Source organism: Saccostrea cucullata, unplaced genomic scaffold (assembly GCF_032062105.1).
Source record: "Saccostrea cucullata isolate Sc308-1 unplaced genomic scaffold, CSIRO_AGI_Scuc_v1 ctg1346, whole genome shotgun sequence".
NCBI classification, from domain to species: domain Eukaryota; kingdom Metazoa; phylum Mollusca; class Bivalvia; order Ostreida; family Ostreidae; genus Saccostrea; species Saccostrea cuccullata.
The window spans coordinates 37,888-65,400 of NW_026940202.1; the positions used below are offsets into that span (position 1 = coordinate 37,888).

Below are 27,513 nucleotides of genomic sequence, written 5' to 3' on the forward strand. Positions count from 1 at the left end.
TACTTTTCTCTTTTATTCATAAAAGATAATAACTGTAGCAAAGTTATAAATATCCTTTATAAAAGGAGCTGCTCTTTAGTTTCTTCATGCCTCTGCACTACGGCGGAAAACAGAAATTTAGCTTACATCTTCCGTGCTTGAAAGGACAATTACATGTATATGAAGGAAAAGAGAAATGTCAATAATAAGTATTTTTCTTGTAGCTGTTACAATTATATATTTTTTGTTTACAACAGCCTTCTTTCTTTTTTCAGTTTTTTAATGAAATTTCTGTAGAAGGAGCAAAACTATATCTCAGTAGTTTATTTTGTGTCTTTTTTGAAGGTCTTTTTGGGTGAATTATGCTTGCCTTTGAGTAATTGTTTTCCTGTTCCTCGGTCTTTGGCTTAAAGTTTTCCAACATTTTGGACATTTCATTCATATGCTTTTTCTGTTCGAGTTTTCGTTTTGATGACATTTGACCTTTTCCAGTCATAGAGGCTTTTGGTTTTTGCATGTTTGATTTAGCAGTATGAGAATTGTTCTCTAAGCTTAAAACATCCATCTGTATTTTTGCATCCTTCTCATTAGGCGCTGAATATTCATGTACTTCTGATGAAATATCTTCGGGAAAACTACTTTGGGTTGAACATTTAGTCGCTAATTCATTGTGAGTATTGTTATCTGTGGATGTCACTTTCTGGTAAGATGTAGAATACATTCCAATATTGGACTCTTTTTCTGAAGCTACTTTAAGATTTAATGTATTGTATGGCAAAGCATCCATGTTAAGATGGCTATATATGTTTTCAGAGGTAGGCCTGCTATATGTATCAGCGTTCTTTGATATTTTACTGGCTTTTAAGGCTCCCTCGTCTGGAAAATTTTTGTTAGACTTAAGTGTTTCAGTCCGATTATTGTATTTGGAGGGAAAATGAGGTTCTTCAGATATTATGTTTTCGATATATTCTCCAAATGTTGTGTTATTCGCACTTGGATTTAATTGTGGTCTCGTGAAATTTTGATCATCTAAAATAATTAAGAAAAAGAATAATGTAAAGATATACATGTGAGCAACTATTTGAAGAGTGCATTGTCTAAGATATATGTACAGATCAAATTTGAGAATTTGAGGAAGGAAGTAGCTGTTGTTTTTACCATCACTCTGGTGTGATTTCGACCGCCTTTCGTTTCTGCGTTTCCTTTTCGAGATAACGGCTCTCAATATTATAAATAGAATAAGTAAAAATCAAAAAAATCAACAAGTAGGGAATAGAGAAACAAGTGACTTTAATTGGTCGCTTTTAATATACGAAGTGGATATATGACTTTAAACGCCTGATATCAATTGCGAGCAGATAGAAATTAATTGTAATAAAAAATAAAATAATAAAATAATTTTGCCGATAATCTTTCAAGATTATATTAATTCATAATTATAAGAAAACTACAAGTGTAGCTGATATAAGAGAAAGCCCTGTGTTATATCACTAATATACAAAAACTATTCTACATGTTTTCAATCTCTATAAATTTCCATTTGTCAATTGTTTTTGTCAATAGAAGAAAAAAATGAATGTTTAGAGTATAAACTTTTAAGTGAAAATATGGGCTGTGATAAGTAATTTAATGTTTTTAAGGTCCTTGTACTATTTAGATGTTGTCTTTAGCTGGTGTAATATGAAGAAAAGTAAGTGTAATCACTTTACTGTACCTCAGTTTACGGTGGGCTGCAAAGCCAATTACAAAACAAAGACCAGCACTTCCGGAAACAAACATGGCAACACTTAGCCAGTCAGCGTCCTCGGTAACGGTAAGTTCTATTTGGGATGATTCTGGCATAGTGGTTTCAGTAACTGTCCAAGTTACGTTATCTGAGTTCTCATCTGATATTGTACAATGTATATATAACCAAAATACAACATTTAGTAACCTAGATTTAAGCATCTCAAATGATTCCTCAGTAAATAGCTATGTTTAGACGTATAATATGTATAGCGTATATAATTTTGAATAACTTGAATCGTTATAATAATCATGTAATCAAAGATTTAACTCTTTGGAAAAAGTTTTAGATACTTGAGTTTTAGCAAGATCAAGAGCTTTTCAACTATTTCAATCATCTTCCGTAATATTTTTCCATGCAAACAGAGGCAGTTGTAATATGTTTATATCAAGAGAGAAAAAAATTTATCCAAAGAATAGAAATATATGTATATTTGTGAGGCACAAATATTTACCCTGTAAGCTTGAATTTTGTGTACATCCCGATATCTTGTCACATGGCGAGCAGTTACATTTCTCAAGACAAAATTTCCCATAACGCCCATAAGGACAAGAACTGTTACAATTGTAACTAAAGGATCCAGGCCAGCATTCTTAGTTAAAAATATAAAATATAAATTATCAGAATTTATGCTATTTATATTTAAACGTAACTTCAACATCCATGTAAAATGTGATATAATTTAGAGACTATTTACCTTCGCATTTCCTGCCAACTCTTCTGTAATTTGGGCAGCACATCAATGGATCTCTATAATAATGAAATACATTGTTTTGCGGATAAATTTCATGAAAAGTTATAATTACTGAGGAACCAATTGAAACCATTGCTTTTTTTTTTAAATAAAAACAATGAAAAGTAAAGCAATTTCACATTGACTACTCACTTCTTACAAACGCCAGTCTGTGCTTCTATTTGTGTGCAAAAATATAAGATGAGGAAACACCACAGGAATACAAAATGTAATCTCTTGTCCATTTTGCATCACCTTCATGTATGTAAATTGAGCCGACTGATCTTACACATCATATAAATTATTGTCTACAATTGAAAAAGAAGTCAATGGCTAATAAATTACAACTTATGTTTTGTTCTTTTTTTATTCAAAAGAACAACAAAATCAAATGTACTCATTGCTATTTTTGAAAAAAAAACAACACAAAAATTAATGTTCTATTTCATAAATTTTACTTAGATATTATGAAAATATAGCATTGTTAAATTATAAAAACAGAAAGAGAATAAAAGGATCCAATTATGACAAGTTCTGAATGATAAAAATGTCGCTTTTAATGACAAAGTATCTTTGAACGAGTTGAAAAACTGAAACAGTTGGTACTATGAATTGTATTGTTACAGTATTTAAAATTGAAAGTGCAATATGTGGTTTTGTTTTATCTGTTCCACAGCTTTTAACATTGCTTTTAACAAAAATCATATATAACTTAATGCTATCCAAACAATAAATTAAAATGATACGTATTATTTTTTTTTTCAAAATAAGATTTATTCAAAACTTTATTTTTGCAAAAATTATCTATACATCGTGTTCAATTTGGAACAACCTAAAAATTCAAATGAATTTTTTTACCAAATTATGGTTTTATATTTTGCGTGAGAATCATATATATGTATAACTATATATTATTTGGCTACAGAAGTTTACTGATGCGCAATGCATTTCGCTAGATGTTATTCATACCTCTATAATTACCACAATTTATTCTTTTTCAATCTTGAGATCAGTTCACCACGGGTCATTTGATTTTTAAAAAAAAAATATTTCAGCAAGAGCAGTGCCGATTTTCCTCAAAAGTCAAATACAATCTCATACAAGTACAATGAACTTGAATAACAGAAAAGTATTCTTTTAAGGAAGTTAAAAAATTGTTGAGTTCATCACACTATGATAAATAAATAACCGGTAAACTTTTTTCGGTTGTCAAACACTTGAATGTCATAAATTGTGCTTAGTGTAGTATTAAGGGGAGACGGGGCACATTTCACCTGACTCAAAAGACAGATTACGTTATAGTCGCTGCTGATTTACATATTAAAGGTTCTAAAAATCAACAGTTTTTGTGTAATTTTATTCTTAATTTGTTTTGTTTAAATATTTATTAAAAAAAAATATTTAAGAGTTTTTAAAGATCTTGCCAACATTTAGATATTGTGAAATTGGTAAATCCACACATCCCTTTTTCTTTTCCCTGCAGTCTAACGTCAGTGACGCAGTGTTTGAATTCTCAGTGCAGCGAAATCAAGCACGCAATCAGTTATATTTCATAATAAACAGGCCACAATCAATGCATCATAATAATTTTTTAAAGCATCGGAGATTCATTTTGCGTGTTTATGTTTTCGTGTGACGTCACAATTGACTTCCCGCACTCAAAAAATGTATGCGAGAAGCGTTTTTATCATGCTTACTTCTTATTCAACAATGTCCTGTGCGATACTGAGGTAAACTTCACCCTGCACTATTTATACAGTTAATCATTTCGATGAAGGATTGTCATTCAATCGTAAATTTAGCAATAGTAAATACTGACAGAATTTTTTCCAAAAATGAAATGTTTGTCGTTCAAGCTGCCTTGAAAAGTGCAGAAATTATCCCACCCAAATACATTGTGAAATTAAAAATGCTTTTAGATAATCGTAATACTATGAATATTCTGAAATATTTGAGTATATAGAACTATCTAATATATTTATTATTTGTACTTGAAAATTTTAGACTCCGTAATAAACACGAGGTATCAAAACTTCATACAGACACTATACAGGGCGATATTTGTGAGGCAATATCTATTTAAATATGTCAAGAAATCTCATGATAGGACCGTTTTAAAATGTTAAGTACATAATTAATTAGTGATATAAAAAATACAAATAAAAATTACTGACTGAAATTTTTTCAGCTCAAGGCCTCCTTAAATTACCTTTCTTATTCAGATTACATCTTATTATAAAGCCACTTGAAATTTGATCAGTACAATACCTTTAGTAAAATAATATGAAGATCTCAACCATGTTTCATCAGCTGCGTTATGCGAGGTTTTACAAACAAACTGTATAACGCAGACATGTACTTCATTTTCACATTGATTTGTTTATCTTCCTTATAAGTATGTCAAACCGGAAGGATGCGACATTGACTAAATATTATATGATTTTTTTTTATCTGAATTCTATAATTGTAGCCTTTTCTACGAAATAATTAATAATAATTATAAAGTTTTTTTTTAGCAAAAAATCGTACAATATCGTGCTCTTTACTATTATTACTGGATTTAAATAAGAGTTGTTTCTCTTTATTCTTTAGATGTTTATGTGTAATGCAGCTCATGAATATTCGCTTTCGCTCTTTCGCAGCTCATGAACTTACTCTTTGGCATGGAGTGGGAATTCAGTGTAAAATGGACCTAAGGCATGGTGTTCATGTTTGAAAGCAGTGTTAACATCTTCCCTGTCGCATCTAAAATTCTTTTCCTTGAAGAGAGAGAGAGAGAGAGAGAGAGAGAGAGAGAGAGAGCACTTGCCAGGACCTTCAGTTCGATATTCGGATATATTGAAGGCGTTATATCAATTAATAACAGATACATGTACTTTAATGCATTTATCGACTTTATGTATCCAAGTGAGTTTGAAATATAATATACCACAAGTTTACAACTTAACACTTGTTTCTTCGTTTCATTTTCTTGGTATTTATGTCCTTTATCACTTTCAAAAGGGTTTATGCCTCACTACTGCTTGATTCGATACGTAAGAGCATGCTCTTTCGCAGCACTGTTAAGGCTTACTATGAGAAATCAACGGAAAATAGAAGTGCAAAAACGGGATATTAATTGTTTTTAATACTGAATTTATTTTTATTCAGCTGTTTTATTATCATAGAACTTAAATACTTATGGAAATAGCATAGTATAACCTACTCTGTACTGTATGAAGTTTGGTCCCATCGATGGACAGTCACGAGATAAATCAATAGTACGTGTACTGAATTAACAAATTTCAATATCGCAAGGATATACCCTATTTGAAATTAAAAATTCAAGCTATTAATTGTTTCTGTATACTTTGCACTTTCGGGAAAGTGCTGCTGATTTGAATATAATTCCAGTTTTAATCGTTAAAATTTCGGTTTGTTCCCGTTTTGCACACATTTAAATTACAGTTAATTAAAAAATGTGTGAAAAACGGGAATTTTGACCAGGTGAAATAATTGCTTAATTGCTTTAGTCTATACCATACTTTGTAAGTATGACATAGTATGTATGTGAAATGTGAACTTATAGTGAAAAAATAAGTGAATAAATACAAAGTTAATGTATTTGATATTTATATATTGAGTATAATTAATTTTTATTCTATATTTTCTTTATTATTTGTTATATCTTTAATTCATTTAGAATTGTATTGAAAAGTATTCTTTTAAAAAAAAAAAAAAAATTGGACTTAATAAATAAATAATATTAAATAAATATCAATAATTTATTCGATAAAATATTTTCGCATAAATATGTATAGAATTTTTGATTAATAAAATGCTTATAAAATTGTATTAAACTTCTTAAGAATACATTAAGCTAAATCAGGTATTCACAGGTAAATCCAGGTAAATCAAAACCAGAAATCAGACTATAATTGCTATCAAAACACACCTCACAACTATTGTTCTATACCTAATTATCAAATGTGTGCAAAACGGGAACACACCAAAATTTCAAGTAAATTGGCCCATGTCGAAATATGTTTGACTTTTACCAAATATTTTGTTTACTTATAAAGTCACGCTCTCGATTTAAAGAAAGCAGCAGCACTTTTCAAGTTAAGGAACATATCCTTTATATATATTCCAAAAATGGTTAAGATTTATTAAGTGTATGCCCTTGCGAAAGAAGGATTTAATGAGGCACCTCGATGTAAAATATTCCTAACCTGAACATAAAAACACGACAAAATTATTTAAATACATTCTCTCGATAGTTAATGAATAATCGCACTAAACAAAGGATATACACTGGTATTAATAACCTATTTAAAACCTGTAAATAATATTCTGTTTTATACTAAAACGCATTTTTCTTTGTTAAAAAATTCCTAAATCTGCCTCTCACAGCACATGAAATACGTCATTTTTACCAAAATTACGTCAGATCTGTGATTTGTTTATAACCAGCTGTATGGGATTTAATTAGCAACTTTTTAAATGCATTGAAAAGTTTTATTGTTTATTATGCTAATACAGTACAGCAATTTGCAAATAATTTCATTTTTTGGCATTATGAGGAATACATATAAGTCATATTTTTGTGTGACGTCACAGTAACTTTTGCCCGTATAAATTAGGCCCGCCTCCTTTTTTCAGCCTTAACAATGCTGCGTTGCACGAACAATGATAATTGATAGGAAAATAATCAACAGTCTATGTCTAAGCTCTTCATTTTGTAAATGTATATGTATATCTTTATTTAGATGTTTTCTTCTGTACATATGTAAGTTTAATGACAAAAATATTTGCTTTGAAACCAGGAAAATATTGTTTTCTGTAAAAAAAAAAACATACATGAAACACAAGTATTTCATTTTAAAAAATACATCAGCATGATCTGATCATTTTTCGATGGAGCATTATTTAAACTGAGGCCCCTGGTCACTGTAGTCCCTCACTGATCAATGGCGCTTATGGACAAATATACACTTAACAATACTTCCAAGTGTTCACTCTAATAAATCTATCTGTTTAAAAACAACTTTATAGAATGGTATGATATTTTCAAATCAATACAACAAATGAGTCTTATAATCAATTGTTGAAAAAAAAATTAAATATTACCGATGAAAACCAATGTTCCATGACGAAGCTTAAAAACAATAAATCTCTATTTTGACGTACATATTGTCTGTAACTAGCATATTTTTGTGATCATTATCAAATTTAAAAACTGTTTTCACTAATAAACACAGAACGTTTGCAAAATGACCATTGAAAAAGAAGGGATAGCTGTCGGAATATTGATACCTGGATCATCCTCGCACCAAGATTTACTCACTTTTATTTTAGTTATTATTACTGTCCTTGATATTACTTTTAAAAATTAACAGCCAGTATCAAAAGCCGTTTAAACATATTTTTCTAAAGGATGTGCGTCATTTTCATTGCCAATTTATCACAATTTGAAAACAAAATTTAACCTAACCGGAAGTGATCTGAATCTTTGTCTGAGGCCAATGTTTTGCGTCACACCAGGTTAAAAGAGTGTTAAGTGTCCTGAAACAATTTTAGAAACATGAAAACAAACAATTTCAATCGTATGAAAATGATAAGAAAACGGTGCTCGTGGCAGTCTAATATTATCTCAAACAGTTTGAATCATCCTTAAAGTGGTGCACGTACGTGCTAAACGCCAAAGGATATTGACCTAAAGGCATCTGTGTGACGATGCACTGCTAAATCTCCGGATCAGAATCCCATTGAACACATTTGGAATTTTGATAAGGAATGTCAGAGAACCCCCCGTCCACACAATTTCAACGGTTTGGAAAGATCTAGGCAGTAGGTGTGGCATCAGATAGGTCATTATCATATTCAGAGGTACATGGTATCCAACAGTAAAGGATGTCCTGTAGTAATTAGAGCAAGTGGTCGTCTTACTCCATGGAGATTATTTTATGTGAATTTTCATTCAAAGGGTACATCATTTTTTTAATACTGTATTTGTATTACATTTGGCGTTTACGATATTTGGCGGAAATTAAATTTTCAACAAGTTAGCTTATTCCTTTAATTATTTAACACAAAAACATAGTCATCTTTTTGATATACATATCATCAAAACAATTTTTAAAGACCGTAGATTTGACTTTCTTTAGGTAGCTGGTAGTAAAAATAATCATTTAGCGCTCTCTGAATTTGCTACTTATTAAACTTAATATACAAGACATTTAGCGATGCACTTGAATTAGCGGACTCTGCTTTCCGTCAAAATCGCTAAATAGAATACACAGCTAAATGTAATACGTTTACAGTACTTTGCTCAAAATTATGACGAGATACTGATCAAGAAGATGCTTGAGTTTCTGATTGACAATTTCTATGTGGTTTTTGGAGACCAGGTTTTCCGACAATGGAATTCCAATGGGAACCAATTGCGCTCCGTAATTAACAGACATATTTTTGCATTCATATGAAGCAGAATTTATGCAAAATCTTATGCGTGAAAAGAAGAAAACGCTTGATGTGGCCTTCAACTCGACCTTAAGATATATCGACGACGTATTGTCAATTAACAATAGTAATTACCATTACTACGTCGATACGATATATCCAGGAGAGCTTGAGATAAAAGATACCACAGAGTCCGATACATCTATTTCATACTTGGCTATTTTACTTGAAAAAGACGTTAATGGTAATCTAACAAAGAAGTTATATGATAAACTTTTCTATCGTCAACTTCCCTTACTTATGCAGCAATATACCTTCATCACCTACGGAGTGTATTATATCTCAGTTTATTCGATACGCAAGAGCATGCTCTACGTATGAACAATTTCTAAAACGAAGTAAATTATTGACAAGCAAAGTAATGAGGCTAGAATATCAGCAGTCATCATTTCGTAAGTTCTATGGTCGATACAATGGCCATGTCATCAGCAAATACAATTTATCATTGAGTCAAATGCTGACTGACGTTTTTCATACCAATTGTTAGTCCATTATTTATTCACTGAATTGACGACAGATTTTCCGTTATTTCACGATCATGACAATGAACACACGAGGGTGTGTCTGGTCAGCAGGGGATGCTCACTCCTCCATGGCACCTGATCCCACCTCTGATGTTCCGGAGGTCCTTGTTTGCTCTGCTCCTATTTTGTATTGTTTTATGGACTTTGAGATTGAGTACTGTTCGGTATCTCCATATACTTCTACTTACAAATTGTACATGAAATTTACGCAACATCGAACTGAAATGTGCATTATAAACCATGGATTTATGAAGTTATTTATTGTATGCATTTATTTGTTCTTTAAATATTAAAAAGAATATTAGGTGAACACTTAGAAGTTTGGTTCAGTGTACATGTTTGAAGCCCTTTACTGGTATATGGTGACTTCTCTATATGAGTGAAAATTTCCAAAATGGGAAATAATAGAACATGCAACCAATCTCTTTGTACATCTTATACCTTTATTTCTGTTATTCATGTAAGATAAAAATGTAGTGAATTGAAGTTATAAATATCCTTTACAAAAGGAGTTTCTCTTCGGTTTCCTCATGAATCTGCACTACGGCGGAAAAAACAGAAACGTAGCTTAAATTTTCCGTGATTGAAAGGACAAATACATGTGTATGAAATGTCGATTAAGTAATTTTCTTGTAGTTGTTACAATTATATAATTTTTTATTTACAGACTTCTTTCTTTTTTCAGTTTCCCTATGAAATTTCTGTAGAAGGAGCGAAACTATATCTCACGAGTTTATTTTTTTTGTCTTTTTTGAAGATCTTTGACAATGAATTACGCTTGTCTTTGAGTAATTGTTTGTCAGTTCCCCAGTCTTTGTTTGAAAGTTTTCCTGCAGTTTGGACATTTCATTCATATGGTTTTTTTGTACGTGTCGTTTTCGATTTGATGCCTTCTGACCTTTTCTAGTCACAGAGGCTTCTGGGTTTTGCATTTTGATTTTGCATGAAAAACGTTCTCTAAACTTAACACATCCTTCTGTATTTTTGCATCCATCTCATTAGTCGCTAAATATTCATCTTCCTCTGGCAAAACATCTTCAGAAAAACTACTTTGGGTGGTACATTTAGTCGCTATTTCATTGTGTTTCTTTATCTGTATATATCATTTTGATAAGAGGTAGAATGCATTTCAATATTTGACTATTTCTTCTGAATCTGTTTTAAGATTTAAAGTATTGTATGGCAAATCATCCGTGTCAAGATAGCTATATATTTTCAAAGGTATTATCAGCGTTCTTTGGTATATTACAGGCTTAAGCTTTTAAAGCTCTCTTGTCCGGAAAATATTTGTTAGATTTAAGTGTTTCAGTCCGATTATTGCATTTGAAGGGAAGATGAGGTTCCTCAGATATTGTTATGTTTTCGATATATTCTCCAAATGGCGTGTTACTTGTACTTTGATTTTTAATTGTGGTCCCATGGAATTCGGGTCGTCTACCATAAATAATAAAGAAAATGAATAATGTAAAGATATACATGTGAGCAGCTATATGAAGAGTGCATTGTCTAAGTTATGTGCACATATCAATTTTGGCAATTTGAAGAAGGAAGTAGTTGTTGCTTTTACCATCACTCTGGTGTTAATTTAATTGCTTTTCGTTTCTGCGTTTCCTGTTCAAGATAAAAGATCTCAGCATCAAAATAAGAATTTGCAAAAATAATTTTAAAAATCCACAAATCGAGAATAGAGAAACAAGTGACTACAATTTGGCACTATCAAATATAAAGCGGATATACACTGTATACCTAACTTTATGCACAATTTACAGCGCAAATTCATTTTGATATACATGTAATAACTAATCTTTGGAACTTCTCGTTCATTAACATGTCCATGTACTATCGTGAACCCAAGTCACAGTTATTGTACTATTGTGGCAGAATTTCAAGAAACCGCCTTCACCCTCCATTCTCATTAACAACAAAACATTTAGGTACAAGGGATTATCAAAAAGTTCGTTGACTGAGTCTATAAAATTAGTACTAAGTAGTCTGTACTTTCAAAATTTATAAGGGACATTAAACAACCAAAAGTAAAGAAATGTTGAAAATTTTAGCTTGATTTAGCTTGTTTATTATTTGCTAAATTATGATAAAATAAAAATATATGATCAACCGGCGCCGTCGCTGTTTAGTTTCATGACGTCCGACAACGTCATTGTTTTTCAATGTACCTTCTTCTACAAAGTACTCTTAATTTGATGAGATTCCCTGTAGTTGAGTAGGAACTTAAACCCTTCTTGTTTATGTGACTTTACAATGTCATGAACAGCGGCTTACAATGTATATAATATCAATTGCAAATGGATTTATACATTGGGAGAGATCCTCGCTCGATTGTGGCAGCATATTTTGCTTTTGGGACTTTAATATCTACAACATATGATCAACGTCAATTTTTTGAAGTGATGGATTTTTCAAACCTTGACTACAAATCGACATTAACTGTGCATCTCTTTTCTCTCTGAATCTCTTTTGGCATTAAAAAACAAGTAATCTGGATGCATTTAATTTTTCTATAGACAGTTTAAACATTTCCTAGGTCTATACCAGGTTTTTCAGGGCCAAAGCTTTATAGAATGTTGGAAAATGAAACCCCTCCCCCTTTTGAAGTCATTTTCAAGGACTTGTTTGTTTGGACACCCCATGTTAAATTTACGATAAATTTTCATAGAACTTTCCGAATGAGGTGAAAATTTCATATTTTATGAAGCAATAGCGTGCCAACATACCGCATATACTCGCCTATAAGTCAGTTGTATTTGATTTAAGCTTATTTATCAGAGGGACTGACCTCAATGAATACCATTCATTTTATAGCTCGTCTATAAGTCGTACATAGAGTTTTTGAATAGAGAGTTACTCCCAAAAATCCTACTTATTGGCGAGTATATACGGTATACTGAATTAAGGGGATTTTTGGATGTCAAATGTTCATATCAAAAGAGTTTTTCTCAGTTACACTTCGGTCGAAAAACCGTCGTATTCGAAGTTGCGCCGCCTGGACATACCATAGCTTACAAAAACATTACTAATTTATTAAGAAATAAATTTTATGATTTGCGGATCATTCTATAGATAGGAAAGATAATGCTAACCAGATATTTTAAAATTCATCGACGTACCTTAATCGGTTTTAATTTTATAGGCCAGTCGACGAACTTTTTGATACCCCTTCGTATGTTGCACTTTGCCACTAATGTGACTTTAATTATAGAAAATACGATGTAATTATAAAATTAACTAGTATATAACTATTGCACTATCTATCTATGTCGAACACTGAATAGTAAAAAAGGCTTCCTAGTCAGTAAGTGTTGTTAACAAATTGAATTATTGAAATGATATCCATTAAGGAATATAGATACATGTATAAGTAATAAATGCAAACCTTGCTATCTCAGATAATGTTCGCTCTCGTAATTATCAGTATTTCATCTGTATTTCATGCACCATGAAGACACACTAATTTTCTTTTTAATCACATTAAAATTAAACGTAATTGTAGACAGAGGAACCATTATATATAACCCTTGATTTGTTCTCATACGGAAGAAATATTTTTTTGAAAATGATGTATGCTATGAAAAGAATCAATTCCCGAGGGGGAGTCTCGAGTTGGGAAATGTAGAAAATCCTTGTAAGAGGAATCGATTTTGTTTAAAAATGATATTTTTTTTAATTCCAACACTATAAAATAAACTATGAAATAAACAATATATTTAATTTCAAGCTAGGATCTTGTATAAAGTGCTTATCATTGATATCAATATCGGTATGTGTAAGTTTACACAGACCAGGCAAATCTCAAAATCTGAATATGAACTATTAGATATTTAAAAATAAAACCATTTTTTTAAAATGTATAAGTAAATAAAAAGATGATTTGAGTTGATTTTTTCTACCCTTAACTTTTGAAAAAAAAAAAAATAATAGAAAAAGTTTCAGTTCGGTTTCAGCATTCGGAAACCATATGGAATCGAAATCAATAGTTTTCGGAAACTGAAACCTACTGAAACTAAAAAGTTTCGTTAAATTGACATTTCATTAAATTTTACATTAGTTTCCGTTTTGCGGAAACTATTTGGAAACAAACCTAATAGTTTCAGTATACGGAAACCCTACAGAAACTTGCTGAAACTATTATATGGTTTCCGCAATTAGTTTCCGCATTGCGGAAACCATACGGGAAACTTCAACGCCAAGTTTCAGCAAAGTTTCCATATAGTTTCAGTTTTGCGGAAACTAGACTTTTCACCCAGTGTTCTAATTAATTGCGTAATAATTTGTCATGAACTCCATAATTTTTTTTTTTAATTTATTGCATTTTGAAAAACTTTTTTACAAAAGGACAAACATTGAGAGAGAGAGAGAGAGAGAGAGAATGAGAGAAAGACAGAGACAGAGAGAGAAGGTCAGAGAAAGAGAGAGAGAGATGGTTAAGAAAATAAATCAATTAATGGCCTCCAGCTTTCATCAAAAGATTCTTTTTCATTATTTTTATAAGATATATATTTTTGCAATTCATACATTGTCTTAATAGGGGATATCAACCCATCTAAGGAGATGTTTCTGTTTGTACATTTGTACAGATAGATATAATATTTTATTTGTAAGGCAATAATATTTTTAAGTTTATCAGTTTTCTTCACAGAGCCCAATAAAAATTCTTTTTTTAAAAAAGTTATAGTAGTATGGATTTTATTGAAACAGTAGTTTGCAAAATTCTCTAAGAGGGACTGAACATGTTCACATTCCCACAACAAATGTTCTATTGTTTCAGTTTCTATTTTACAGAAGGTACATGTTTTATCATCAGTTCTATTAATTTGGTGCAGGAAGGAATTTGTCGCTAGTATTTTATGGTTTATTCTAAATTGGAACCACGGAAGTTTGGTGTTTTTTGTAATTTTGAATGGAAGTAAATAAATTATCTCCCATTCACCATTGCTCAGGTCAAATATTCTATTCCAAGAGATTTTACCCAACGGTTCAATTTTTTGTCGAATTAGTATTTCATATAAATCGTGTGATTTTTTGGCATTTAGGAGCGAATAAACATTATCCGGGATATATGGGTAAGCTATCTTTGATAAGTTATTTTGATCTCTGTTTATCTTTCTCAGCCATTCTAATATTGATGCCTTAATGCCACTATATTCAAGAAAATGTGTTTTTATCCCGTATTTCATATGTAAGTCATTCAAACTCATAAATGTCCCATTTTCATTGAGTATGTCATTTACACATAAAATGTTACAAGAAAACCATCTTCTATAGAAGAATGTCTTTTTATTAATGGTTAATTTTTTATTATGGAATAATGGTTCTAAAGAAGTAAGTGTGTCATTTTGTAATGATTTGTCACAAAAGCTTAGCCATGCATGTAACATGTCCTTCCAAAAATCATTTTTTAAATTATTCATTTTTTTGACAACATACTCTTGCCCACAACATACAATTTTTTAATGTCAATATCTAAAAAGCAATCTAACCAATTATCCCGCAGTAACAATTTTTTTCATCCAAACTAGTTTTAAAGACATAATGAACTCTCTTATACTAATCATCTTAAAGCCCCCTTCTTTGTAATTCATTACACAATTTTTTCTTTTTAGTCTTGAAATATTACTTCCCATTACAAATGTATAAAATAGATTTTCTAATTCTTTCATTTGAATTTCAGAGGGACTTGGGAGAGATGCAAATTCATGATTTAAGGTTGGCAATAAAAGAGTTTTTAGAATCGTTAGACGACCAAGAGGAGTTAAATTTCTCTTGTTCCAGTGTTGTATTGATTTTTTATATTACTTATTTTTGATGCATAATTAAGCATAAATATATTTTTGAGATGTGTGTCAAAATCAATGCCTAATAATTTAAAGGTTACTTTTCCCCACTCTAACATATAATCTGTACTTAGAGTATCGTTGCTGCCTTTTTTTGACCCAATCCAGACTACTTGAGTTTTACTGTAATTTATATGCAAGCCTGACATATTCGCAAATCTTTTAAGAGTAGTGAGACTTGTTTGGAGTGATCTTTCACTTCCATCTAATATCAAAGAAGTATCATCTGCCAACATACTTAACTTTTTTTCAGTATTCATAAACCGAATCCCCTTTATATCCTTATTGTTTCGAATACTGATTGCAAGGATTTCTGCACAAATGAGAAATAGATATGGAGACAAAGGGTCTCCTTGACGGCAGCGTCTGAGTAGGTTAAAAGATTGCGATAAATTTCCTCCTTGATTTATGGAAGCTGTAATATTTGTATAAAAAATATCAACCCATTTTCTAATAGAATTGCTAAAATTAAAAACTTTGAGGGATTTCTGTATAAAAGACCAAGACAAGGAATCAAAAGCTTTTTCAAAGTCCACTAGGAGTAAAAGTCCTGGTATATTTTCTTCTTCTGTATATTGCATGATATCATATATGTCTTATATTTTCAGAAATATTTCTTCCTTGTATGAAACCAGTTTGATCTCGATGAATAATTTTATCAAGATATTTTTTCATTCTATTAGCAATTGAGCCTGATGCAATTTTATAAACAGTATTAAGTAGCGAAATAGGTCTCCAGTTTTTTTAGATATTGTCTGGGTTTATCACCTTTTGGTAAACAGGTTATTATACCATGTCTTTGTGTAATACTTAAAGTCTTATTCTCATAGGCATAATTAATGGACCTTACTACAAAAATACCAATGGACATTCAAAATACTTTTTAAAAACCCTGATGTGAAGCCATCTTAACCCGGCGATTTATTTGATTTCGTATTGTGGAGTGTTTCTGAAGCTTCTTTTAATGTTATTTTACCTTCTGTCCCCAAAGACTCTATTTTTGAAAGTTTAGCAATATTTGGAAAATTTAATTCATCATCAAGATCATTGATATCGTTTATAGAATTATCTATGTCTCTATATAAGTATTCATAATATTTTTTTAGCTTCATTCAAAATCTCTGCCTGCTTATAAATAATGTTACCATTTTCTGTTTCTATTTTTGGAATTATCTTGCTTGTGAAATTTCTATTCTCTAAGTTACAAAAATAGTGTGATGGTTTTTCCCCTTCTTCTACCCATCTTGCCCTAGATCTTATTAAAACACCCCTCATCTTTTGTTTTTCTATATCCTCTAATTCTTTATTTTTTTCTTCTAAGAGTTCAACATTGTCAGCAATAGTATGAATTGTTTCTTTAAGATATTTTATTTCTTCTACAAGTTTTTTCTTTTTTTGCGTTGTTAGTTTCTTTTTGTATGAGGAATAGGAAATACATTTTCCTCTTATTTCCATGAGTAGGGTTTCTAAAAACAATTGATCATCTATTGTAAAGACTAATTCTTCATCATTAACTTGCTGTAAGTTTTCCATTAAATATATAGGTACAGCATACTGTTTCTTAACATTCTTAATGACTTCATTTAGTATTAAGAAATTTCTCATCACTAAGAAGGGAATTATTAAATTTCCAAAGACCTTTACCTTTTTTAAAATCATTAAAAGCTAAAGATAAACTAAACATGGAATGATCAGACCTATAACATGTTTCAATTGTACATCCTACTGCACTTGGCAATAAATTTTCTGAGATCAGAAAGAAATCAAGCCTGCTTTGTTTTACTGGTTTTTTTCCTCCATGTGTATCTTAGAGTGTCTGGATGAAACTGTCTGTATATATCGATATAACCCCCATCTTCCATAAAGACAAGAACCTTTTGCCTTGCTTTTGGATTATTTATATGTTTGTAATTATAATAATCAATATCTGGGTTCAATACAAGGTTGAAATCACCACATACAATTACATTATCACAGTTAAAATCATCTATACAAGTTTTTTATTTGGGCCATAAATATTACAAAGAAGCAACTTTTTTTCCTCTGTTTTGAATTCTAGAAAGAGATAGTTTCCGTCAGCATCCCCTTTTTGTTTTAAAGTCTGTATATCAAAATTATTATTTATAAGAATAGCTACTCCCCTCCAATTTGAGGAAAATGAGCTAAAATAACAATCAAAACCCCATAAATTTTTAACATCATTCTCAGAGTTGGGAGTAAAATGTGTGTCTTGTAAACAGTATATATTATAATTTAATCCTTTTAAAAAATTAAAAACATCTCGACGTTTGCTGATATCCCCTAGACCCTGACAGTTAACAGATAAAATCTTTAAGTTCATCATTATTTATAGAGTAAACATTTCCTTTGAGAGCGTGGAGCCATTGTACTTCAAAAGAAGGTGGTATAGAAGGGAGAGAAAGAGAGAGGAAAATATAAGAAAGAAGAAATAGAAAAGAGACGTATAAAAAACACATTTTAAGTTCAAAAATGGTTGGTTAAGTCCCTAAAGCCTTTCACATAATGTTCTGCGTTGAATATTTGTAGCCAAAACGATACCGGAACAGTCTCTACGAATACTAGTACACAGAGTTCTGCACGTGGCAAATAGAAATTCGGAATAGTTATCCGTTCATTTTTCACTTTCTTCTATCTTTTCATCGATATTATCTAGGATCTCAAATCTAACCCTCTGTTTATTGCTCTTTAATTCACCATAGACACTACCGTTGAAGTACCATGCGTTACCAATCCTGCGATGTTTTTTCAGGCGTTCGATTAGCATAGCATTCTGTCTGGTAACGTCGTCTGAAAGCCAGAGTTCTCCGTTCGTCTTGGTCTTGATGACAGATCTTTTACATATTACTGCACTCTTCCATAAATTATTAATAAACTACTTATTATCTTTATCAAAAATTCAAAACAGAATGAAACCGAATTATGAATATGATTAATATGTTAACCGTGATTACATTATATGTGGCGTAATTAATTGCATAATATATCGAACATTCTTGTGGTGTGACTTAGAAAGTTGTCTTACAGAAAGGAATGTTAACGGTTTTGAGAATTTTTCTTAAAAAGATTGAAGATGACCTTAACATTTTTATCAAATTGTTTTCATTATTTTATGCTGATGATACTGTTATTTTGTGTTAAACCATAAATTATCTACAACAAGCATTAAATGAATTTTCTATATATTGCAAAACGTGGAAACTCCATGTTAATGTTAAAAAATCCGAGGATTCTGATTGCACACATAAGTACTCTGAAGTTGACATCAAGAAGAAGCTTGAGTTTCTGATTGACGATATCTATGTGGTTTTTAGAGGCCAGGTATTCCAACAATATTTTGGAATACCCATAGGTACAAATTGCGCTCCGTTATTAGCAGACGTATTTTTATATTCATATGAAGCAGAATTAGATTTTATGTGTGAAAAGAGGAAAACACTTGCTGTGGCCTTCAACTCGACATTTAGATATATCGACGACGTATTGTCAATTAATAATGGTAATTTCCATTCCTACGTCGATTCGATATATCCTGATAAGCTTGAGATAAAAGATACCACAGAGTCTGATACATCTGTTTCATACTTGGATATTTTACTTGAAAAAGACACTAATGGTAATCTAACAACCAAGCTATATGATAAACGTGATGACTTTAACTTTTCTGTCGTCAACTTCCCTTACTTATGCAGCAATATACCTTCATCAGCTGCATACGACGTTTATATATATCTCATTTTATTCGATACGCAGGCGCATGCTCTATGTATGAACAATTTCTCGATCGAGATAAATTATTTACAAACAAGTTGGTGAGACAAGAATTCCTCATTTAAAGTCATCATTTCGTAAGCTTCGTAGTCGATACAATGACCTTGTCAGCAAATACAATTTATCATCGAGTCAAATGCTGACTGACGTTTTTCATACCAATTGTCAGTCCATTATTTATACACTGAATTGAATTGACGACGGATTTTTTCCGTTATTTCCTGATCACGACAAGGAGCACACGGCGGGTGTGACCGGCCGGCAGCTCACTCCTCCAAAGCACCTGATCCCACCTATGATGTTTCGGGGGTCCGTGTTTGCTCTGCTCTTATTTTGTATTGTTTTATGGACTTTGAGACTGAATACTGTTCGTTATCTCCATATCCTTCAGAAAACAAAAATTGTCATTTTTTTCAAAAGGCCGATCACTCAATATAAATTCAAATTCAATGACGATGTTTAAGAAACTGTAAAAGATTTCAATTACTAGGTATTTTATTCTCAAGATCAGGGTCATTTTCAAAGGCAAAGAAACACTATTGTAATCAAGCACAAAAGGCAATGTACGGCATTTTTAGAAAAAATCGTTTATATACCTGGTAATTTATATCTGGACTGTCAGCTAGATCTGTTTGATAAAGTTATCGTTCCTGTTTTGTTTTATGGATGTGAAATATTTGGATTTGAAAATATTGATTTTATTAGACGTCTAAATTTCAGATTTTTGAAGTATATTTTAAACTTGAAATCTAGTTCATCGAGTTTTACGGTAAACAGGGAAACGAGATGTTACCCGATGTATGTGCACATTTATACAAGAATGAAACCTTTCTGGGGAAAACTGATTCATGGAAATGTAGAATTATTAATTTACATCTTTATAATTAATAATACATCAAAAATGGGATTAGTAATCCATTGATATCTTTCATACAGAATATTCTTAATACAACGGGGTTCTGTAATATTTGGACTACTCAACATTTTCAAAGTGTCAAATGGATTGCAACCGCAATAAACCAAAAGCTCAAAAACCAGTTTTTACAGAAATTGTATCATGATATGAATAATTCCAGTAAAGGTGAAAAATACTTAACTATTTTACCAAGAAAATTTAGAAATATCTTTTCAAAATTCAGAACAAGTAACCATCGTACTCCAATAGAGATGGGTAGATTGAAAAAATGTGGAAAGAAATGAAAGAGTGTGCAATTTATGTAATTATAATTAGATAGGAGACTAATTATTATTATTTACTGGAATGTAATGCATTACATTGTATTCAAAAAGATTTTTTGTTGCAGAAATACTATGTACATCCAAATATAATAAAATTCTGTAATTTGATGACAAGTACAGATCCAGCATTTTTACGAAAATTGTATAAATTTTTCACAAAAAATTTTTGACACTGTCATCCTGTAATTTCTGCTCGTCCATAATTATTGTAAATATGTATATATGTACCTCTTGTACCATGTATATGGTTTTTTTGAGAGAATAAATGAATGAATGGAGAAACCGCCAAATACTTGATTAAATTTATACTTTAAATTAATTTTAATAAAGTTCAGATCCCAAGAAAAAAAGCAAAATAAAGGCCTGGGGCAAAGTGCAGTTATACCTGTCAAATTAAAAAGTAATTGTACATTTATGTCAGCAGAGATAAACATATGCCCTGCTTGTCCTTTTGAATGTTTGTATAATAGTTCTACACATATGAACAGATAGGAATAAACGTATGTCCTGCCATGCACAAAATGAAACCAAGAGTCATATAGATGTACAACTAGATGAAAAATTCCAAGTCAGAAATAAACATACACGTATGCCCTGCCTGTCTTTCACAAAAGTAATTGAGTCTACTCAAGTCAGTTTATTAGTAGAACAACGGCTACCGAGGGAATAGATATGCCACAAGTGAACTGTTTATTAAATCCAAACCAGGGATCAACATATGCCTTGGACTGAATATGTCACAAAAGGTTTATTCACCGACAACGATATTACCTTTGGCAAATTATGTCCGAAAACACGTGTTCTTGCCTAGGTGGAACGTTTGTCACACTCCTATGTACGCAAACTAGGTTTTCATTTGATTTATCATTACATATTTTTTAAAGTAACTGTTAAAATTTGTCCCCGAATGCTGTATGCATCAGAAATAAAAAGATGATCTCCAATGAAATATCCAGGGTTGGTAATTTCCCTTTTACGCCGATCAAGATGGAAAATGCGGAAGAGAATGCGTTTCTACTGGATGTCTGTCCGCCCAAGTAGCCAGTTCCAGGAATTGCTGTACCTTGGAACGAGAATGATAGTCACATAGCAAATTTTCTTTGCTTGACAAATGTCTTGCTCTAAATATTAAATTCTAGACAGGTTAACACCGTTTCCTCAATGAAAACATCATGTGTTTATCCTTACTTTATATGCCTGATATCAGACATTGATTTAAAAATAAAAATAAAAAAATAGGAAAATGATGTTGCCCATAATCTTCCTATTTTATATTAATTCATAATTATAAGATACCAGGTAACTACAAGTATAGATAATATTAGAGAATGGCCTTCATGTTATTACTAAAAATCATACTATTGTTCTTTTCAATCTCTATGCATTTCCATTTGTCAATTTTTTTTTGCAGATAGAAGAAAAGATTAATGTTAAGAGTGCTTTTAAAGATATAAAATTTCATACATTACACAAACAAGAGCATAAACTTTTAAGTGAAAATATGGGCTGTGGTAAGTAATCTTTATATACTGAAAGTAAAAAGAAACGCAAGGTAAAAGCTAGAGGTGAAATAATTTTATTTTTCCTAATGTACATGTATTTTCTAGTAGCTCCATCTAACGTTTAAAATCATCTTTAATAAAATTGTAACCAAAATTTCATTTGACGTTGTCTCATAATTTTTCAGTTATTGAAACTGATATGACGATATCCCCCAAATGTGACAATTGAAAATTCACATTATCTTCAATGACTCCTTCACGCATCCGTCACAGTCTTGTTTTTCATTTGCATGGAGTTCATCAGTGTGTTTTTCCTACACAAAGGAATATTTTTCAACCGTTTTCAACAAGATAACCCTTAGTTGAAAGGGACTATCTTCGGCATTTCGAACCCTATCTTCCACTAAGTCCCACAGATGTTCAATGAGAAAAAAATGGACTTTTTGGAGACTAGGCGAGTGGATAAATGTGATCGTTTTCTAGAAAGTTCATAAATCTAGCGTACAATGTATCGAAGGTAAACACGCCGAAAAAAAAAATAGGCAAACGGTACGTGCATGCGCAAGTGAGAAGAATCCCAACGTAAAGTTGACCAGCTAAAATATTCAAATCGCACAATCGATTTATTTCAGTTTGATGGTGAACGTAATGATTATGAAAATCTACGCTATTAATAGCAGTTTTGTGGTAGTAAAGTAGTGATTTATTCGTATTTGCTCTGCTCTTATTTTGTATTGTTTTATGGACTTTGAGAATGAATACTGTTCGTTATCTTCATATCCTTCTTTTCAGGTGGCAGGACGAATAACCCGATATTTACGTGGTTCTGTTACGCGTCAACGTCATCGTCACGGATGATTGAAAACCATTCCAAGGCCCTCTATGACGACGGTTAAGACGTCCTATGGTGGACGATTTACTACCCACTGCAAATAAAGCCGTTGATGCTTTTGTTCTTACTTCGGCAATGTAAAAGCCAGACTCCATGAAACTTTCGTCGATTGTTACAAAATTGCAATAATGCATTTTGTCTATAAATACTGAAAATCAGTGTGTATACCTCAAGTGCATGAAATGGTACCAAAAGATAGTTGACAAACTTGTCGTGTTTTTGGCTTTTTAGCACTTTTCCGACGTGACGTCTTACATTTCAAGGATGAGTAATTCTGAACACTGATTTTAGTGCATGGTAACCAAGATTCTCACTTGACCAATTTTTGTAATTTTTGGTCATGTGGTAAAGAGAATTTCGCATATTATGTTACCCTGCGTTTCTTTTTCTTTTCAGTATATATAATTTTTGTACGTTAAGGTCTAGTCCTACTTTGATGTTATCTAAAGCTGTTGAAATATGAAGACAAGTATCTGTAACCAAACATTACATCGGTCTATGATGGTCTATAAAGTCAATTTCAAAACAGAGACCAGCATTTCCGGAAACGAACATAGCAACACTTAGCCATTCAGCGTCCTCGGTAACGATATCTTCTTCTGTTTGGGATGTTTCTGGCAGAGTTGTTTCATTAATGTACATGTGCAAGTTATCTTATATCATTTATTAGCTTAATCTGGCTAAACTTAATATCAGTTAAGGTGAAATATTCCTCTGCTCCCAATTTCACCATTTTTTTTTTTAAGAATTCCAAACATTGATTTTCATCAAGAACAATAGCATTAGATTTCAATGGAAAATAGTTGGAAGCATTAAGCGTTGCTTACTTTTTTTCAGAAATGAATATTAGGCAGGGGGAATAAGGAAGCATACAAAATATTCTACCTTGACTAAATCAGTAGGCGAGATGACGTCGATTCTAGAACACAAGTTTTCGTAATATTGGTATTACGAGATGTAATTTAACACTAGAAAATGAATAGAATTGTGTAAACATTAACAAAAATGAAATGTTCTTACTTTGGAATGCTGTATTCTGTCATTTTGATTAAAATCTATCACCGATAACGTCATATGTGTACATCAAGTAACACTGGAATTGATCATGTCGTGTAAAGAGAATTTGGCTAAGATGGCATGTACAAAGATAAGTGAAATGGAGTTTAAAAGCAAATATCGTGAATATTTTGTAAAATTCATATGGAGTTCAGTTAATAAAACAGGTATGCTAATTTATTTTCATCGATTATATTCTCTTTCGAAGATAGTCAGCTGTATACGTATCATGGTCGGCCTTTCCTCTGTCATTTGTGACAAAAATAATACAACAGAACAACAATAAGCTGTATATTTGAAAACATAAGAATTGTACAGTTGGAAAGTTTGCCTCCTAGAATACTTGAAAAGTGCTGCTAGAATCCCGATTTAAGCATGGTTTTATGAAAAATCTCGGTTCATACGTAAAAAAAAATTCAAAACATCGGGTAAGGTTTCGTGCGAATGTGTGGAATAATTATTTTACTGAGGGGACAGTGGGATTCTAGCAGCACTTTTTATACAAAAGAGATGTTTTTCAGCTACATTATTTACCCAAAGAAACTATTAAACTTCGGGGTATTGTTGTTCTGTTAGCTTTTTTCTTAAGGAAAATTTCGCTATTAATAGAAGTCACGTGATGCCTTGGTGGTGGTGCACGCCTTTGCGTTAGACACTCTTTAATCTTTATGCAATAAATAATAATAGTTCACGTTTATCAGCGGTTTTTGGTAAATTATCAATGAAACTTAATTTTCCTCAAAAAGTCTAAATTTCCCGAAAAATGACTTATATGCTTCTTAAACATACCCACGTATGTCAAATCATAAAGTAAAATAGTGATATGATAAATAAAAAAGATCAATAACCTTTCATTTCACAATAAAATAAGAAATATGAGGCTTAAATGTAAATAATATATACTCTCATACCTCTCATATTCTCATTAGAAAACATACTGAAGTTTTGCTTTTAAATCAGAATACTGTAAACCAACTTTTATTCGCGACGACTTTATTTCGCGATTTACCAGGGTTAAACTAGTTCGTGACAATTAATGTTCGCGATCAAGCATTTTTTGATCAGTTGTTAATAGATACTGAGACTTTAATGACCGGTTCGCGACGAGAAATATTCTCGATGACGAGGCTATCACTAAGTTCGCAAAAATTCCTTGCACGCGAATAAAAGTTGGTTTACAGTATCGAATTGCTTTCTGTGCTTGTAAAATAGTGCGCACCAATCACCAAGAGTTATCTTTCTATTTTGGCCCTTGAAAATATTTATCAAATGTTTATAAACAATTTTGCATCTGCAATTTCTATAAGAAATATAAGTATTTCAATTTACACCGTTTAAAGGAACTAAGTATGAATGTATTAGGTAAACTATTATAGATAATTAATGAAAATATTGGCAATAGAAATAGAAATCAATATTTGAAAGATAAAGCAGATGTGACTGAGTTGACTGTAGAATGGTCCTTTAAAATGAAATCTGTAGAATCTGACATAACAATTCACTGAGTTTCATGTAAAAATGTCTTCAGAAAGTTACCTCTCTTATCAGGGAGAAAATACACCTTAATGTGACCAAGTAATTACATATTTTAATTCATATATTTATTTAGGCTAATACCGTACTCACTTTTGTTAACTTATTTCTTATTCGATTATTGAATTAAGTGAGTATGATTCTAACATTTTGTAAATGCTTTTGCCGAACACTCTTTGTAATCTTATTCCTGACTGGCGTATTTTTAAAATCAACTCAATCCACTTGCGCAGTAGGTCTAGGTATAAATACTCATGTTCGATTGAAATTACTTGTCCCGCCAGCCAGTTTTCAAGGTCACAACTTCTCAAGGCCGTGCTGTCCGTAAAGGTATTTGCTTTTGAAATACTTTTCTTTTTCATAACTTGATATTTTTTCATAACTTATGTTATTTTTCATTCTATTTGAAGTTATAATCATGTATATTATTTTATAGGATATGCCATTGCTGTTTATTGGTGTTTAATAAAGATTAAAACGTGACCTGTTCTTATTACTGCTCGGTTACTTTAAGTCTCATTAAAATACAGTGTATATGGTCTTCTTACATGCTGTTTTCGAGACCGAATCGAATTTTGCTAGAAGCTCGATGCTGATCCTGTTATCTTCAAGGGTCCGTGGCCAATAATTGAGCTTCCGACATTGTGCCATTATCATTGTGCCAATATAATTTTTACATCATATACTATTGATAGAAGCGATGTAGACCATTGTCTAATACATTGATATGTGCTCCTTGCAATTGATTAATCAGTGTGTATCATTGAACATCCTTGTATATCATTGAATATATCATTGTATATCATTGAATAGCATTGTATATCATTGTGCCCATTGTATAAATATACACTTTGCGTACATCATTAATTGAAATTCCTTGATTATTATTGAATACCATTGTACCATCATTGCATATCATTGAATGGCGTTGTATATAATTGTACCCATTGTATAAATAAACACTTTGCAGTCATCATTAATTTTATTTCATTGTTTATCATTGAATATCATTGTACCCATTGCGTATTAATTATTCAATATACACTTTGCGTACATCATTGATTTGATACTTTGTGTACATCATTAAATTGATAATTTGTGTACATCATTGTAGAGATACCTTGTGTACATAATTGTATTCATTGTATTGACGATTCATTTTAACTATTAATTATCAAAGTCATGACAAAAACTGCCAAGCATTGTTAATCTGTTTTGTCGACTTAATTGTATATGTAACCAAAATACAGCATTTGTCTAAATTGAAGCATTTCAAATGATCTTTTAGTTAATAAATAATTTTTAAAGGAGTTGTAATATAGGTTATTGTTTTGTGTAAACTAGCATAAATTATGTGATTTTGAATAACTCCAATCGTTATGAAAGTAATATAACCAAAGGTTTGACTATTTGGAAAGGCTTTAGATACTTGTTAAAACTTTTTGCAAGATCAAGCGCTTTTAAACCATTTCAATGGGTTGAAAAGCATTTTCCGTAATATTTTCCAAATTTGCAAACAGAAGCAGTGTAATAGGTTAATATCAAGAGAGAAAAAACATTTATGCAAAGAATAGAAATATATGTATATTTTTGAGGTACAAATATTTACCCTGTGAATTTTGTTTACATCCTGATATCTTGTCACATGACGAGCAGTTACATTTCCCACGACAAAATTTCCCATAAAACCCATCAGGACAAGTACTGTTACAATTGTAACCAAAAAATCCAGGCCAGCATTCTAAGTTAAATATAGAAAAAAATATTATCAGAATTTATGCTATTCATATTTATGCGAAGCTTCAATTTTCATGAAAAATGTGATAAAATTTAGAGACTATTTACCTACGCATTTCCCACCAACTCCTCTGTAATTTGGGCAGCATATCAATGGATCTCTGTTATTTCATTAAAGTTATAATTACTGAGGAACCAAAACAATGACTTTAAAAAAAAAATTAAAAACAATGAAAAGAAAGCAATTTAACATTGACTACCCACTTTTTACAAACGCCAGTCTGTGCTTCTATTTGTGAGTAAAAATATAAGATGAGGAAACACCACAGTAATACACAATGTAATCTTTTATCCATTTTGCATCACATCATATATAAATCATTGTCTGTCTAC

General features: G+C 31.3%; 1 protein-coding gene across 2 annotated transcripts; it reads right to left on the reverse strand.

Annotated features, from left to right (window-relative positions):
- On the reverse strand, nt 1–27,513 carry LOC134254960 (uncharacterized). 2 transcript variants are annotated; one of them, XM_062737493.1, is made up of 7 exons: nt 4,767–4,884; nt 2,652–2,753; nt 2,463–2,515; nt 2,220–2,357; nt 1,694–1,865; nt 1,138–1,181; nt 1–1,008 (listed from the first exon to the last, which is right to left on the reverse strand). In XM_062737493.1, exons 2-7 carry the CDS (start codon nt 2,741–2,743, stop codon nt 251–253), a joined length of 1,257 nt encoding a protein of 418 aa, XP_062593477.1. In that variant the 5' UTR covers nt 2,744–2,753; nt 4,767–4,884; the 3' UTR covers nt 1–250. The 2 variants fall into 2 exon arrangements, with proteins under 2 accessions (XP_062593477.1, XP_062593478.1); XM_062737494.1 differs by lacking the exons at nt 2,463–2,515; nt 2,652–2,753; nt 4,767–4,884 and adding exons at nt 27,229–27,281; nt 27,385–27,513.

Coding starts and splice junctions, on each gene's coding strand:
- LOC134254960 (XM_062737494.1), bottom strand. CDS start 27,476: ATGGATAAAAGATTACATTGTGTATTACTGTGGTGTTTCCTCATCTTA. Junction 2,358..27,228: donor AGTTGGTGGGAAATGCGTAG/GTAAATAGTCTC, acceptor TTTTTAACTAAG/AATGCTGGCCTGGATCCTTT. Junction 1,009..1,137: donor GAAATCACACCAGAGTGATG/GTAAAAACAACA, acceptor TAATTATTTTAG/ATGATCAAAATTTCACGAGA.